The sequence below is a fragment of the Eriocheir sinensis genome, chromosome 28 (assembly GCF_024679095.1).
Source record: "Eriocheir sinensis breed Jianghai 21 chromosome 28, ASM2467909v1, whole genome shotgun sequence".
In the NCBI taxonomy this organism is placed as follows: Eukaryota; Metazoa; Arthropoda; class Malacostraca; order Decapoda; family Varunidae; genus Eriocheir; species Eriocheir sinensis.
Window position 1 is genome coordinate 9,536,704 of NC_066536.1, and position 16,202 is coordinate 9,552,905.

At 43.4% G+C, this 16,202-nt stretch overlaps 2 protein-coding genes across 5 annotated transcripts in view; one reads left to right on the forward strand and one right to left on the reverse strand.

Annotated features, from left to right (window-relative positions):
- The window catches only part of LOC127004488 (colorectal mutant cancer protein-like), a 92,598-nt gene extending 88,436 nt beyond the window's left edge, over positions 1 to 4,162 (reverse strand). Inside the window, exon 1 of one of the 2 annotated variants that reach the window (XM_050872260.1) lies at positions 3,852 to 4,162. The gene's annotated coding sequence lies outside the window, so the exon portion shown is untranslated. The remainder of the gene's footprint in view (positions 1 to 3,851) is intronic. The other variant, XM_050872259.1, reaches the window with a different exon arrangement.
- A 6,085-nt stretch (positions 4,163 to 10,247) lies between these two features.
- The window catches only part of LOC127004489 (mitochondrial-processing peptidase subunit alpha-like), a 13,142-nt gene continuing 7,187 nt past the window's right edge, over positions 10,248 to 16,202 (forward strand). For all 3 annotated transcript variants that reach the window (XM_050872263.1, XM_050872261.1, XM_050872262.1), the window contains exons 1-8: positions 10,248 to 10,343; positions 13,186 to 13,409; positions 13,496 to 13,575; positions 13,786 to 13,865; positions 14,169 to 14,271; positions 14,356 to 14,448; positions 14,691 to 14,863; positions 15,366 to 15,474. In XM_050872263.1, the coding sequence (XP_050728220.1) occupies positions 10,258 to 10,343; positions 13,186 to 13,409; positions 13,496 to 13,575; positions 13,786 to 13,865; positions 14,169 to 14,271; positions 14,356 to 14,448; positions 14,691 to 14,863; positions 15,366 to 15,474 (948 nt within the window). In that variant the 5' untranslated portion in view covers positions 10,248 to 10,257. The remainder of the gene's footprint in view (positions 10,344 to 13,185; positions 13,410 to 13,495; positions 13,576 to 13,785; positions 13,866 to 14,168; positions 14,272 to 14,355; positions 14,449 to 14,690; positions 14,864 to 15,365; positions 15,475 to 16,202) is intronic.

Sequence of the window (16,202 nt, forward strand, 5' to 3'; positions counted from 1 at the left end):
GGAGAGAGAGAGAGAGAGAGAGAGAGAGAGAGAGAGAGAGAGAGAGAGAGAGAGGATGGGGGGTGGGTGGGGGGTAAATTGGAAGGGAGGGAGAGAGGAAGGGAGGGAAGGGAGCATGTCAGCTGGCAGGTAACCGGTGAGATAGGAAAATTAGCCTGACAGGTAAGTAGCCTAATAAGAATGTCATTAAACAGGTAAATTGGAAGGTAATCAAGGTTGGGGGAGGCAGAAAGGAGAGGAAGGGAAAGAGGGAGGGAGAAAGGGAGAACAGGTGCAATACGGAAAGAAAGGGAGAGAAAAGGGACAAAAAAACAATGAGAAGGGTAAGAGAGAGAAAAATGTGAATGCGAAAAAGTGAATAAAGGGAGAGAAATAAAGGGGAAAGGAGTAAAGAAGGAGAGACTTGACATGCAATAAGGATGAGAAAAAGAACAAAGAAAGAAAAAAGAGAAACAAACACTAGGGTGAAGAAGAGGAGGGAGAGAGAGAGGCGGAGAGAAAGAAGAGAGGGAGAGAGAAGGGAAAAAAACGAGAGAGAGAGAGAGAGAGAGAGAGAGAGAGAGAGAGAGAGAGAGAGAGAGACGGGAAGACAAGCTGCATCTGGAGAGGGAAAGAGGGGAAGGAGGGAGTAAAGGAGGAGCAAGTTGGAGGAAAAACAAGTTTGGAAGAAACGCTGGTAAGAAAAGAAGAGGAGAGGAAGAGGAGGAGGAGGAGGAGGAGAGAAGGAGGAGGAGGAAACAAACAGGCTCTGGGTAAGATTAAAGCTGTGACAGAAGAAAAGAAAATGAGAATAATAATAAAATAACAAAAATGCACAGAGCTGAGAGAGAGAGAGAGAGAGAGAGAGAGAGAGAGAGAGAGAGAGAGAGAGAGAGAGAGAGAGAGAGAGAGAGAGACGAAGTAGCCTACAGTTAAAGAACGGCGGTAAAATAGGAGAGGAAGAGGGATGAGAGGAAGGAGAGAGATGACTTCAGAGGCCCGGCTCAGAAAAGAGACGGAAACACGAGGAAGGGGAGATAAAAGAGGGCAGAAGGAGGAGGAGGGGGTCGCGTGGAGGGCCGGGGAGGGGAGAGAATTCATTTCCTTGGGAGGGCCTCAGGTGATGATTAGTAAACAAAATTACCAGTCGGATATTAGGCAGACTACTCCTTCCTGCCTACTTCCTAGAGTCACTCCTACGTTCCTTTTTTTTTTTCCTCTCCCCTATACCGCTTCCTTTCCCTTCTCCTCCTGCTCCTCCTCTTCCTCATCTCTTGTTTTTCCTTATAGCATTCAGTCACTCCTACGTTCCTTTTTTTTTCCTCTCCCCTATACCGCTTCCTTTACCTTCTCCTCCTGCTCCTCCTCTTCCTCATCTCCTGTTTTTCCTTATAGCATTCAGTCACTCCTACGTTTCTTACTTCCTTTCCTCCTCTTCTGTTTGTTTGCCATCTCCTAGCTTTCAGTCACTCCTACGATTCTTATTTCCTCTCCTACCTCTTCTCCCTCCTCCTCCTCCTCTTCTTCTGTTTGTTTGTTATCTCCTAGCTATCACTCACTCCTACAATTCTTATTTCCTCTCCTACCTCTTCCTCTCCCTCCTCCTCATTCTCCTCCTCTTCATCTGCTTATGTTTGTCCTCATCTCAAGACATTCATAATCTTTAGTGACTTAGTAATAGCATTCTCATGTTAATTAAAATTCGAAGCAAATAAAATCCTCGCCTGATATTTTCAAGTTTTATCATATGTTTGTATTGCTTCCTTGTAATTTCGAACGGCTTAACCTTTGCCAGGATACGCTAAAGCAGGAGTCACTACATTCAATCACTTCGGGAAATTCTGTCGGCCATGTTAATTAATTTGCACTCGACTGTAAACCTTCCGTAATTATTTGCATGACACTGATTTTCCTATGGCTCTCCCGGCGGGCCTGCCACACAAATCCCTCCTCCTCTCGTTCTCTTCTCCGAAATATTTATCCCATGCAAATATTTTCCTCGAATTCTGAGGAAAAACTCTCCGCTCTGCGTGCTCGGTTATTCACTGGGCAAAGTTTGCTTGTTTGCATTTTTCACGATTTTTTAAGCATTTGGACAACGCTTTCATTTGCATGTTGCATTGGCTCGCGATGTCTTAAATGTGGAGCGGGGTGGATGTGAACAGAAGGGGGTGGGAGGAGGGGAAGATCTGTGGCCTGAATGCAAGCAGCCATCCACGGTTTTATTTTCATATTTCGCGAGCCATAGGAAAGATGAAGGCTCGCAGTAGATAGATGGATGGAACCGAGATTATTCAGGCGAGACTGCTCACTCGAGAAGAATGGACCAGGATGGACATCGGTGAGCACGGTACGCTTTGGTGACTCCCGAAGCTTATAGTCCTCCTCCAGACAGACCATAATAGAGTACTGACGCGCGCATGCTCTCTCCTTCATCTCCTCATTGTAACCCATGATCCCAACAAGTGTTAATAGCACAAAAACTGAGCTAGATCGGCGTCGCATGACCCTCCAACACCCCCCCAACAATTTATATTATGCAACTAGGGGTCTAAAATGAAAAATGCTGAAGAGTAAAGATGGCGCCACTATAAACACTTGCCTGCGCCACAACGGGCCGGGGCCGACCATCAGGCCCAACTATGAAGGCCTACCAGCGCCACAGGCCATGACGTAAAAAATTAAAAGCTGACTTTGTTTATAATGCCATGTTGTAGGAGTCATCAGGGCTAACAAATGTTATTATACAATGTCATGTCTACAATGCATGGGTAAGCCAGGAAAACAACTTGAAGAGAACAACAAGAAGATGGACAGTCTGTTGATCGGCGTCTGCGACGCCGATAAAAACTTAAGAAAACTGGACGATCGTATAACAAAAGCGCCTGCAACAACAAAACTCTGCTTAATGTACATTCTTGCTTCATCGTCTTTGGTTGATACGTCTTCTTTCAGTAACATTTCAATAAATTCCTTTCCATCTACTCGCATGTATTCGCACAACTACAGACCCTCTCCTCATGATGTGCCACGCAGACCAAGAGACGTTTAGCAACCAGCCTTGATCTTGGGAGGGGAGAAGAAGGTCGCCTGGGCTGCATGCACACTAGATAATGCACACCTTCTACCTCTCCCTCCCTCCCCCACCCCGACTCCTGTCCCACTCAACACCCCTCCTCGGGTTACACATCACAGCCGTAAAATATCGGACGCAGCCTCCCCCAGACCAGTGTTTATTATCGATTCAAGAAGCCGTCCCAGAGTCAACAAACTGTGCAGCCAAAACGGGAGGAGGAGCAGCAGCGGCCGTTCCAACAGACTCGAGTGTTGCGAAGAGCGCATGAACGTGTGCTGTGGAGAGTTAATCTGAGCTGTTTCTGTTGTGCACGTCACCTTGGTCAGTGTGTAGAGGTTTTAAGGGCGCGCGCGCGCACACACACACACACACACACACACACACACACACACACACACACACACACACACACTTCGCGAGTCCAGTACGTGATATGTCCATGGTGAATAGCACATACACATACACAAGTGTCTTAACACACACACACACACACACACACACACACACACACAGAGTGGGCGGAGCATGGCGCCAGACAAAGAGAATCAGAGGTAAATAAACATATAAATAACGATCAGTATCTATGTCAACCGGTTTATTCTTGTTAGGCGTTGCAGCGATATCAACGGGAGAGGGTCTCTATCTCCCTCTGCTCTTCCCCCTCTACCCCTCTTTCCCCTCCCTCAACGCGACCCGACCCCTGGCGCTGCGTCTTTCAAAACTGCAGGTAAAACTTCCATCCGACACCTGTCCTCATCGGAAGAAAAAATCTAATTTCCCTGGGTGGCTGACTTACCTGCGTCCCGGCCCCTCGGCTCCCACCTGCCGTCACCTGTAAATCCTTCGCCAGGTATTCTATTAGGGTTGTTTTTATTTCCTTAATAGCAAAAATTCACTTAAGTTTTGACTTTTAGATGAACACAGAAATGCAACGACAGGTGAGTCACCTCTAAGAACACTATTTTTTTTTCAGCTTTTCATGGTCTCGAATATGTAAAACGACAGTATTTCTACTGCGAGAGCAAGATGAGGCGAGACGGGAGGCGGAGCGGGGCGAACGCACCCCTCACACAACCACAACACCGACGCGACTGACTGATGCTGTGGTGTGATCACGCCAGTGAAGGTAACCAGACGTCCCGGCCCGACCTCTTGCCCCGAGGTTGCCAGGTAGGACATTATTCACCTGCATGCATTCAATCCGTGCAACTTGAACTTTTTTCCCTCTATTACGTCATCGAATTTTTTTTCCTGATATCTTTGCTCTTATGGTGTGTCCTGAATTGTTGGAATAATGCCTCGTCACTTAGTAACTAATTGCTCCTTCGGCAGCTTGCAAGATGGAACATATGACGATGTTGCTGACTGCTGGGCGGTGCAAGGTAAACAATTGCACTGCTGAGGAGGGGACGGGGTTCATGAAGCATTTCGCGATGTTTACTGAGGTTGCAAGGACAGTGGCTGTTTGCAGGCAGCGACAACCTACGCCGTCGCTCACTGCTCAGGCTGCGACTGCATTGTGACAACGTACGTGCCGCCAAGTCATCACGGTATTTCCCAGGGGTCTTAAGTTATGTATTAAAACGAAGGCGGTGCACTCTTCGTGCCTCCCCTGCAGTGGGCCTCCCGCCGCAGTGCCGCCCCTCCATCGTCCCGCCGTCGGAAACCTCAGTCAAGGAAATAACAACAGAGCAACGACACAAAACATTAAATACAGTGTATAATAAGAGACTAGTAACTATCGTCGGTCCCTGCAAGCAGCAAGCGTGGGCGTTCAGGGATAGGGGAAAGAGCGGTAGACCATCACCGTCTGCCCCGTTTCCCTGCCGTCCTGTCCTGCCCTTGATGGGTGACATTTGGTCGTGATGGCGGTGGTGGTGCCGCTTATTCTGCCGTGTCTGCGTGTGTACTTTGGCGCAGCGGGATGAAGTACATTAACATCAGACATAATTTTATATAGATAGATAACTTTGGGCGAGGCCTTTGTCCTGCAGCAGAATAATAGTCATTGCTGCTCATTCGTTGGAAGTTGATGTTGGCCAGTAGTGAGAGGGGTAGAATGGGGCGGGGCGTGGGCGGGGGTTGAAGAGGGAGGGGGTTCTGCCGACATAGCACCAACCCGCCGACCCCTTAAACCTCCCTGCGCCGACCCGTGCGGGCCGCTAAAGGTGGGTGAAATGCCATGCAGTCACAGGGGAATTAAACGTCACAGTCGCCATGAGAACCACATGACAAGCCGTCAGGGCGACTCTCAGGGCATGCACGGCCAGGGCAAATAGCGGCTACCTCAAGTGTGTTTGTGTGTGTGTTGCAAGCTTAAGATGTCTCCACACACACACACACACACAAATCTATATCTATATCTATATCTATATCTATCTATATATCTATATATATCTATATCTATATCTATATCTATATCTATCTATCTATCTATCTATCTATCTATCTATCTATATATATATATATATATATATATATATATATATATATATATATATATATATATATATATATACATATATATATATATATATATATATATATATATATATATATATATATATATATATATATATATATATATATATATATATATATATATATATATATATATATATATATATATATATATATATATATATTTGTTAATATCTCTGTGAATTTAATTTTTTATTGTGTGCAAGACAAACATCGGAAGATACTGAGCCAGACGATATACTCATGAAAAATACGCAATGTTTTATTTGGCGACATTTTGTATATATAAAAAAAAAAATTACCGTGCGCGTATGTGTGCATGTGCAATTTACCCACTTGCATCTTTCTGGACCGAGCTTCAAGCTCATGTGTCCCTTGTCTGAAGGCCTTGGGTTTTCACCCTTGGGCCATTCGCCTTCTGGCGATGTCAGACCGCCACAACTGGTGGCAGGACACAATGCCTCCTTCCCATTTCTAGTCACTGCTGGGTGGACAATGGCACTGGTGTAAGGATACTGCCCATCTGTATCCATTCCACCCGGGCATCAAACCTGCGATCTCTCGGTTATGAAATAAGTTTTTATCCACCATAGGCTAAAGGGTCAATGCGATAAAGGTGAACACCGAGGCCACTCGCACCTACAGCGTACCTATGCCCCCAACATTTTCTTTACTATATCTTTACACTCCGACCTGGAATCGAACCCGGGATCCCTCGGTTGTGAGTTAAAAGCGCTAACCACCCTTTTCTGTACATTTTTTTCACCATGGTCTGATCACGCGCTGGCCTTGTGATTCCCAACCAGTACCCTCCCCCAGGGGCGTATTTAGGACCTTGAAACATTGGGGGCTTAGCCCAGCTCAAAATCTTGAATGGTTGGAGGCGAGAGAAGCGCGGAGTTTTTAGGGTAATTCTGAGGCCTCTCTGACATACATTAGGGCCAATTTATGTGTTATTGTATTTAGCAGTAACACTGAAAATATGGCAAGTGTGTCATAATAAAACTTTCAAGGTCATTATCAAATTATGGTAAAGCATAAGCACATTTAAGCGCTTAAGACTGATGTATCATACATATAAATGTACTGTACAGACAACTTCAAATTATAATTCATTCTTTCAGGTACGTTTACTGCAGAGAACAAGGCACTAAAAACTTATGTAAATCAATTGGCCGTTTTTACAATGTACTATAGCAAAATAAGGGACATCTGAGTAAGTGAACATCAAGTAATTAGCAATCGGAAACTACCATTTTTTACAATTTCATCTATTTTTTTATTACATTTATTATGTTACCAAGGAGATTGAAAACTGCAACTCAGCACTCTTACACTTAACTCTCTTGTTTTTTGCCCACAAAAAGTAACAAGTAACGGCTTGGAGATGGTCTACTTATATTTGTCTGCATCGTACTATCATCATATCTCACGTCCCCGATAGGGATCAGGGAGGGGCGATGAAGGCAGGGGACGAGTGATGTACCCAGATTGCTAGAAATGACCATTGATACGCAATCGTTCACCTACACTTCTACATACATACATACATACTTACATACATACATACTTACATTCATATATACGTTCGTACATACATACGTACATGCAGTAACAGCTTCTACGTCTAAGCGGTGAATATTTGAGATATAAAGCAAGTTCTACATATGTTGTTTTTACCTAGTTGTAATTTTACAGGGCCTGGGCTTACGCTCGTGTGGTCCCGTCTCCGTATCTGTACTACTTGTCTAGTTTTTCCTTAAAGTTGTGCACACTCTTCGCCGATACTACTTCCTCACTTAGTCTGTTCCAAACCTTTATGTTTCTTTGCGGGAAGCTATATATATTTTTTTTTGTCTCTCAAGCATCTTCCTTTTCTGAATTTTTTACTGTGTCCTCGTGTGTTCCTGGTGTTTCTTACTTCTCTTAGTAGCAACTCCACAGTTTGTAAATTAGTATTAGGTCTCACCTTTCTCTTCTTTGTTCCAATGTTGGCAGGTCCATTTCCTTTAGCCTTTCTTCATATGACAATCCCTCCAGTTCTGGAACCATCTTCGTTGCCATCCTTTGTATTCTTTCTATTTTTTTCACGTGTTTCTTCTTACGGGGAGACCACACAGTTCTCGCATATTCCAACTTTGGTCTAATCATAGTGGTAATCATCTTTTTCATGATATCTTTATCCATGTAGTGGAATGCTATCCCAATATTTCTTACCATTGTATACGTATCTTCGAATATCCTATTTACATGACTCTCAGACTGTTGATTATCTTGTATTGTCACTCTCAGATCTCTCTCTTCTAGAACTTTTAATATTTCTCCATCTCCCATTTTATATGTCCACTTTGGTCTCCTTTCACTCTTTCCCATTTCCATTACATGACATTTCTTCACATTAAATTTCATCTCCCATATCTTTACTTCAATCCCAAATCTTATTTAGGTCCTCTTGCAGAATTTCAGTCTTTATTATTTTCTAATGTGTCTCAGCAATTTCGCATCGTCTGCAAACAAGCTCATGTAAATACTTACTTTCTCTGGCATATCATTTATATATACTAGGAAAAGTATTGATGCCAGTACCGATCCTTGAGGCACTCCACTATCTACATTTCTCCATTCCGATTTCATGTCCTTTACCACGGTTCTCATTTCTCTTCCCTTTAAGTAACTTGCCATCCAGTTTTTCATTTTCCCTTTCAATCCTCCTCTATTTTCCAGTGTGTGTGCTTGTGTGTGCTTGTGTGTGTGTGTGTGTGTAGAAACGCACATGAAGATCCTGTTGCAGCATTGGTAGTAACGATCCAATATGATCCTAGTCATAACCAATAAGTTGAGATGTTCCCGATGCATTCTTGATACACACCTGAATGAAATTACTCAGGGAGGGATAATCTATATGGCATTATATCCCTGTTTCTATTTTCTACAGTTGCTAAGTAGTTAGTTTGTGTTGATGGGCTAGAATGGTAAAGAGAATCCATACCAAAGAAATTGCCAAGGTGTATGAAATTTTCCAAGATTTCAATGTCCTCGCCACTGTTTTGTCCAGTAAGCCTCCAAATACATGAAATCCCAAAAGTTTCCCCTACTGGTGCAGACCAAAACCTACAGTGATTCGGGAACGATTACTGAAACATCGGCAAAAACAACGTTAATGACCTTGCTAACATATAGCCTATTCCACAATGACTTTAGTCCACAACTCTACCTAACTGCCAGTCAATACAAGTGTTTAAAAGTGATAGGGCAAGGACCTAGTCCTGCCACATTCTTGTGTTCACAGGTGGATATTCCTCCCATCCCCCCCACACTTAATAGGCTCACAGCACTCAGTCCTAGAGTACAGTCAATAGACCTACAATCCTTCCATGGATCACACGGAACTGCAGATCCCCAAATACCGTCACTATTTATAGCGACCATCTAATGATAATGTAACCCATATTATGTCCTGACATTTCTAGTCGGGGTTACTTTTATTATGTACAGTATTACATAATTATTATATATATATATATATATATATATATATATATATATATATATATATATATATATATATATATATATATATATATATATATGTGAGTTTTGAGGTCATGAGATTCCACCATCTGGCATTGATTTCGATTTTGAGTTGAACATCACGGCATATACAGATTCCCTTAACGATGATTGACACATAGGTATTAAAGAGCGTTGTAGAAATTTCGTGATAGAGTTGATCCACGAAGTGCAACTCTGCCTTTCTGAAGACATTGAGTGCCTGCTAATGCTAAAGATGTTCCATCTTGTAAGTGCCATTCCCCATCGCAAAGACAGCATTTCTTCACTAGCTGCAAAGTACCGATCAGCCTTCATGGGCATGGATTAGCTCGGGAATGACTGGGAAGCTTTTTGTCTGGACCAGTGGCCTCAATGCTTGGTAGATGTCCGTCCATTTTGGGCTAAAGTTAATGAACAGGAAAAATTTCATGGATCAACAGAGATTTTCTCAGCCCCGTTGTTGGGCCTCCTTGAAAGAATTGGACCTCTCTTTTCCTGCCGTCTGGGGGGTTGTGCGGCATGCACCGCCTTCCTCCCTTGGGGTATATCCCCAGCGAAATACCAAAAAAAAAAAAAAAAAAAAAAAAAAGATTTTCAAATATTGCATGATTTGCATCATTAGCATCAGCTCGATCATCTCTCACCCCGGTCTGTAATGCTTCGGTCGAGAGGATCCTCTCAAATGAATGTGACGCAATCGAAGCCTAGAAATCGCCTGAATGTTCGGAGTGGTGGCGCTTAACAAATAAAATGTGGCTTAACTTTAGTCACAAACAGTGCTGGTCGGATATGTTTCCTTACTACAGTTTTCACATATAGATACTTTGGTGAACTGAGGAAAATAAAATTTTTGTGAAGTATTTTGTGAGAAATCTGTGGGAACGAGAGTGATTTGTGTGAATCTGTGGGGGAATTAGTATTATCGTCTCAAAAAGAAGTGGTCTGCAGCTCGTGGACAGATTGTCGTACTCGGAGCCCTGCAGTTATCAATTCCAGACCCAAAACTGTCGTACTCACACAAATAGCGATATTCACTTAAAGTTACTGTTAAAACAATTTAACACTGATGTTTTATTGCAATTGTTATCGGTCAGAAGCCGGAAAATACAATGTGTTGTGTACGATAATCTGGGGAACCCCCGCCACACGGCACCACTCAGTGCACTCACATGTCCGCCGCGGCAGTGCTCGCCGCCCGCCGCCCCGCCGCCGCCGGACACATGTTTTCCTCGCGCCTCTCCCGCTCGGCGCTAAGGTGAGCCCCGCGTGTGTACTAGTGGCTGTGGCCGTGTGTTCAGGACCATGCCGAGGTAAGGGCAGCGCGGCACGGGGAGTGTGGCCAGCGGCGGGGTGTGGTGGCTGGCCGAGGGCTTCGTGGTGGTTGTAGTTGTAGTTGTCGTAGCTTTAGGTGTCATCACCACGGCCTGTCTCGGGGCCCGCCGCCTCCACACCTCTGCTCCACCTTCACCTTCACGTATTGCAGCTGGTCGGTGATGGCGTTGGCCGCTGCTCTTCTTGAAGGCGGGCCGTGTGGGGCTGGAGGCTCGTCTGGTACCTTTGCCAGGAATGTGTCCAGCCTCTTCTTGACGGTTTCTGTGCTGGCACCTGTCAGGTCTGTGATGTCCATTGGCAGACAGTTGAACATCCTAGGTCCAGCACAGATGAAGCTTTCTGCCTGCATTGTCTGGATCCTCTGAGAGTGGAAGTTCAGTGACCGTGGGCACGACCTTCCAAACCTTGGGTGGTGTTGACCTTCTATGCCACCCTTCTCGTTGTGTGTTGGATTTGGTACCATGCCCTCAAGGATTTTCCAGACGTAAATAGCAATGTAGCGCGCTCTTCGTCTCTGCAGAGAATACAGCCTGAGGTGTTTTAGCCTCCCATTAGTCTAGGGAGTCCCCGACCAACCTCCTTGTGAACACCCTTTGAACCTGTTCAAGGTCTTGGACGTCCTTTACTCTATGTGGGGACCAGAGCTGGCAGACATATTCCAGCCTTGATACAACTAGGGTCTTCCACAGGGAGGAGGTGTTGAGGTTGCCTGGTCTGGAAGGTGCGGAGGATCCAGCCACTCAACCATTGAGGTGTTTTTGTGGTGTGGCTAATGTGTGTCCCAAACTTGCCGTCATCACTCATCCACACTCCCAGGTCTCCGAGTGTGTGCTTCACCTCTATTTCTTCATTGTCCACTTTGTACTGGAACTGCTTTTGGTGTTCTTTCTCTTTATTGCATGTTGGCAGTGGGGTACAGGTTAGGTTGGGTCAGATTTAATTGTTTACTTTAAATGCTTGAAATGCTTTGCACTGTGCCATTGCTAGTTGTCACTGGCAGTTAGCAGCTTATGTCTTGAATTTTACAAATTAATATTCTTATTTTTATACAGTAGAAAGTTAAATAATATTTTGTTAAAGGTAACAAAAATATTAAAATATTATGATCATTATATTTACTTATTGTTAGCTAGTGATGTCTGTTGTGTATGACATCCATTGCAAATTCAAACTATGGGCAAATGGTTCTTGACGCCCCTGCAGTTGCGCCACCAAGAACCGTAAGCCCCAACTGTCATCATCAAACTACACCTTACCCTTGATTTCTTGGATATGTGATCATATTACCCGAATTTCTACTCCATATCTCCACACAACCACGTCTCATGAAACACACGAGAAATTAATCCAGACCAGGAAAGGGTTTTGCCGGTGTTGGGGATTGAACCTGCGACCAGTGAGATGGGAGAGCCACTCCTTAACCAGTCGGCCAAAGAGGTACCCACTTGCACAGTGAGTTAAGGGAGGCTCACCCATCAGGCGGGTCAGCACTACATGATTTCCTGGACAAAATCTGGGGTCCGGCAATTCTTGAACATATGCTTGGTCAAGTCTGGGAACCAAAATAAAAGTTCAGGACACAAATCTGTGTTCGTTCTGTCTGATGGTTGCTGAACATAAGCCTGGCCAAGTCTTGAGTATAGAAACAAAAGTCTGGCCATACATTAGATTATATTCCTTAGTCTGCAACACTTAGGTGACCACTTTTGTGCCAAACATATTAGTTTATTGCAGACTCCCCAAGCAGACAGCTCCCTTTGGCTGGTTTACAGATGGCAGATGCTGATCCACCAATAGATGAAACACCATCTTCTCTTGCAGAGATGAGTGAGGCTGTGAGGAAGTTGAATGGTGAAAAGACAGCTGGAATCCGTAATACCAGCTTGGAGATGCTGAAAAACTTGGATGAAGCCATGATCCATGGGTTCCATGTGGTGCTGACTGCCATGTGGCAATCTGGTGCCATTCCTTCTAACTGGAAGAGGGGGTTGGCAGTCCCTATCTGGAAAGGGAAAGGGGACCGACAGAACTGCATCAATTATTATGGTATTACACTCCTCAGTGTGGTGTGCAAAGTGTTTGGTTGTCTACTACTGATGTGAATCCAATCTCATCTGCTAAAGTTTCAGAGACCTTAGCAATCAGGGTTCATTGCTGGTAGGTCAACAATGGAATGCCTGTTTGAGGTTTGACTGGCTACTTACAACCCTTGTTGATCTCAAGAATGTGGCCCGTGGGGAATGCAACTTGAGTTTTGACAGAGGGTGCTTACAACCCATGTTGATCTCAAGAAGAAACTTGGGGTATCACTTGAATGACCTTGAATGGCAACCCTGGTACTAATTTGGGCACATGGCACACCTCCTGGACATTGATCCTGCTCAAAGAGTTTCTGTATGAGACTACTCTGAGTGGAGGAGACCAGGGGGACACCCACGTAACTCATGGATGTGGCAACTCAATCGATCCTGCTGGGAGTGACCTGAAAGGGATAGGGCGGCTGTGTGGGAACTTGGTTGAGGAACTGTTGGGAGTGGAGGTGGTGAGTGAGTGAAGTGATTGACCCCGGGCATATGCAGCAATGGTCCCCTTAGTTAGTAAGTTAGAGCTATGAACTTTGAGCCAGAGTTATATTAGTTACCATCTTTTTTTTTTTCTGTCTTTATTATTATTTTTAAAATTTTATTTTCAGCATGGTATGTGAGGGTGTTTCTAGATGTGACTGCAGTCACACCACAATGTTACATATATACTGATTATTGCAGGCAAGGATCCAATGTATTGGTGCGGTTTTGTTCAGGAGGGGAGGCAGGGTCCCAAGGGAAGGCCCCCATCACTAAGATACCCCTGAGTGAGTCTGTATCCTGGCTGCCCAAACCTGTCTACGCTTCACCTGCAGATATTGACCATGAAACGAGAGTCACAACACTGGAAAATGGACTGCGTGTGGCCTCTGAGCCAAAGTTTGGAAACTTTTGTACAGTTGGAGGTAAGTGTTTTCTCATCTGTCTGTGAAGGCAAATCTTGAGAATTGCTATTTAACTTGGCTTGCATATGATTTTCTTTGTTTTCCAGTTGCAATTGATAGCGGCAGCAGATTTGAGGTGGCCTTCCCAAGTGGAATATCACATTTCCTGGAAAAGTTAGCTTATAGGGTAAGGATGAACTCTGATGATTTTATTTGTTCTGAGAAAAGTTGTACCATAATAACTTTAGTTGCTTCAGAGATGGTAGGTTAATTGTTCCTTTTCAGGGTTATTGAAAGATGTGAGCTCAGTGCATGTCAGAGCAAAAATTATTTTGTAGGTATATATTTGGATTATGTTGTGCTGAACTATCTGAATTTTCCATTCAACATCTTGCAGAATTCACAAAATATGACAAGAGAGAAAATTATGGGAACATTTGAAAAGCTTGGTGGCATCTGTGATTGCCAGTCTTCAAGGTGAGATTTTCTGTATTTCCTGTCTCCTTTGAAGTTCTTGTTCATTCATGCAGAAACCACTTACTGCTCTTGCACACCTTCAAATTCACTAAGGTTCTCAGCTCTGGCAAAATCACTTTTGAAGAATTAACTTGATGTGCAATGATTGTGGAATTTGAAAAATAGGATGTTATACTCAAGTTTCTTGAAATAAAATTCCTTACAAAGGTTGGCAATGACATAGGCCTGCAGCTAGCAGTTTACTGGCCTTTCATTAGAAATAGGTATATGTGAAACTTTAGTTTATTTTTTTTATTTACCTAGGGACACACTGATATATGCAACTTCAGTGGAAGCAAGAGGAATGCCAGAAGCTGTCAAGATATTATCTGAAGTAATTTTAAGGCCCAAGCTTGAGCAAGAGGAGGTAAGTACTTGATTATATGCACTGTGCTACTGGAATATTGAGGTAATTAATAAGACCATTTTTAATTCACTGTGCTGTTTCCAGATAACAGATGCAAGAATGGCTGTGACATTTGATTTGGAAGACTTACAGCTGCGACCTGAGAAAGATGTCCTGCTCACTGAAATGATTCATGCTGTAAGCTCTTTCATGTGTTATGTTTCTGACAATGAGATCAAATTTGACTATGTATGAAGTATACATGTATGGTTACATGTAAAACTTGCTTACAGCTCTGCAGCAGACTCTGAATTTCACCCATTAGTATTGTCAAATCCTGTTTATGTGTACTGTATTTAAGTTTGAATGTTATGGGTAGTGTATTGGTAACTAAAATCATTAATCTTTTTTTATTTAGTGAATAATCTTTTATTTTCCAGGCTGCATTTAGAGACAACACTCTTGGTCTTCCCAAAATCTGTCCTCTGGAGAACATAACAAAAATTGACCGATCAACTCTGTTCACCTACCTGAAACACCACCACACTCCAAAGCGCATGGTGCTGGCTGGCGTGGGAGTGGAACACGACGCTCTTGTTGAATATGCTCAGAAGTATGTAAAAGTAATAATTGTTTGTAGGACTGAAATAATGAAAACTACTAGTAATTTAACGAATCAAACATCACATGGAAAAAGTTATGCATCAAACAGATTCTTTTGACCCTGCTATAAGTAAGCAAAACAGCTATTTGTATTAGCAGGAAAGATCAAAAGTGCAAAAGTGACAGCAATAGCAGGGAGCACTAACATAAATATGGGTATTTAGGACAGACTGTGTCAGGGGCAAGGTATGAGGTAATGTGTGGAGTGCAGTATTTGGTAATAGTATAATAGGCAAATAAAGGAACTCTTGAAGTGATAGGCTCATGCAGGGATGTGCTTAAGGGAGAAGTAAAATAGTCAAAAATAATTTTTGAGGTTGGCAGGCCCTATCCAGTGACTTATCTGATGATCACTGCTCTGTCTGTCATAAGATTTGTAGTGACAGTGATGCATTTATTGTTTATTTTATTTCTAATGTATTTGTAAGTTTTCAATGTATATGCTTTTCCAGATACTTTGTTGAAATTCCTCCTATTTGGGAAACAGACCAGAGTTTGGTCAATGTCCACAGGATTGCAGTTGACCAATCTGTTGCTCAGTACACAGGAGGACTTGTCAAGGTGAGTGTTGTGTGTACTTCATTGTGCGGGGTTTGCAATACACACTGAGCAGTGTGTGGATGGTCTGTAGTAAAAAATTTGTTGGTCACACATTGACCACAGCGCCTGCCTTGCAGTGTGCACCACACTACACCTGCAGTGCCCACTACGCAGTGCCTGGCAGTACTTGTGATGTGTGAAGCATCAGTCTCAGAAGGGGACACAGTGCACATCATGCAGCACCACACTGCATCTCTCAAGCCCACCATGCAGCACGCAAGTGGGCGCCACCCTCACACTGCTGTCCTGAGCAGTACACAGGCAAACAAATTTATTGTCCGTCTCTGTATATGTAATTGTCGCCCCATTCTTTAGAAAATTATGGGCTTTGCAGTGGCAAGTCTCAGAAAATATTTCCAGTTATTACCTTTCTTTTAGGGCTCAGATTTCAGTTTCTTTTTATAATAGCCTTCATAGCAACCTAGAGTTAATGGTTTGTGTTCACTTATGATTAAGTTTACTTCTACACATGTCCTTTTTGATATAAGAGAAGTCCTTGAAAGAAGTGACATCTTAGGTACAGCACTGTTCATAAAAAATATAAAAAATAAAAATCTACAAGTGCTTGGGTATCAGAGGACAAGTTAATTCAAGTCACCATCTTCCTTTTCAGTGTTGGCCACTTCAATAAGAAAAAAACATAAAGTGCAGGAAGTGATAAATTTCTTGATCTGTACCAAAGTCATTTA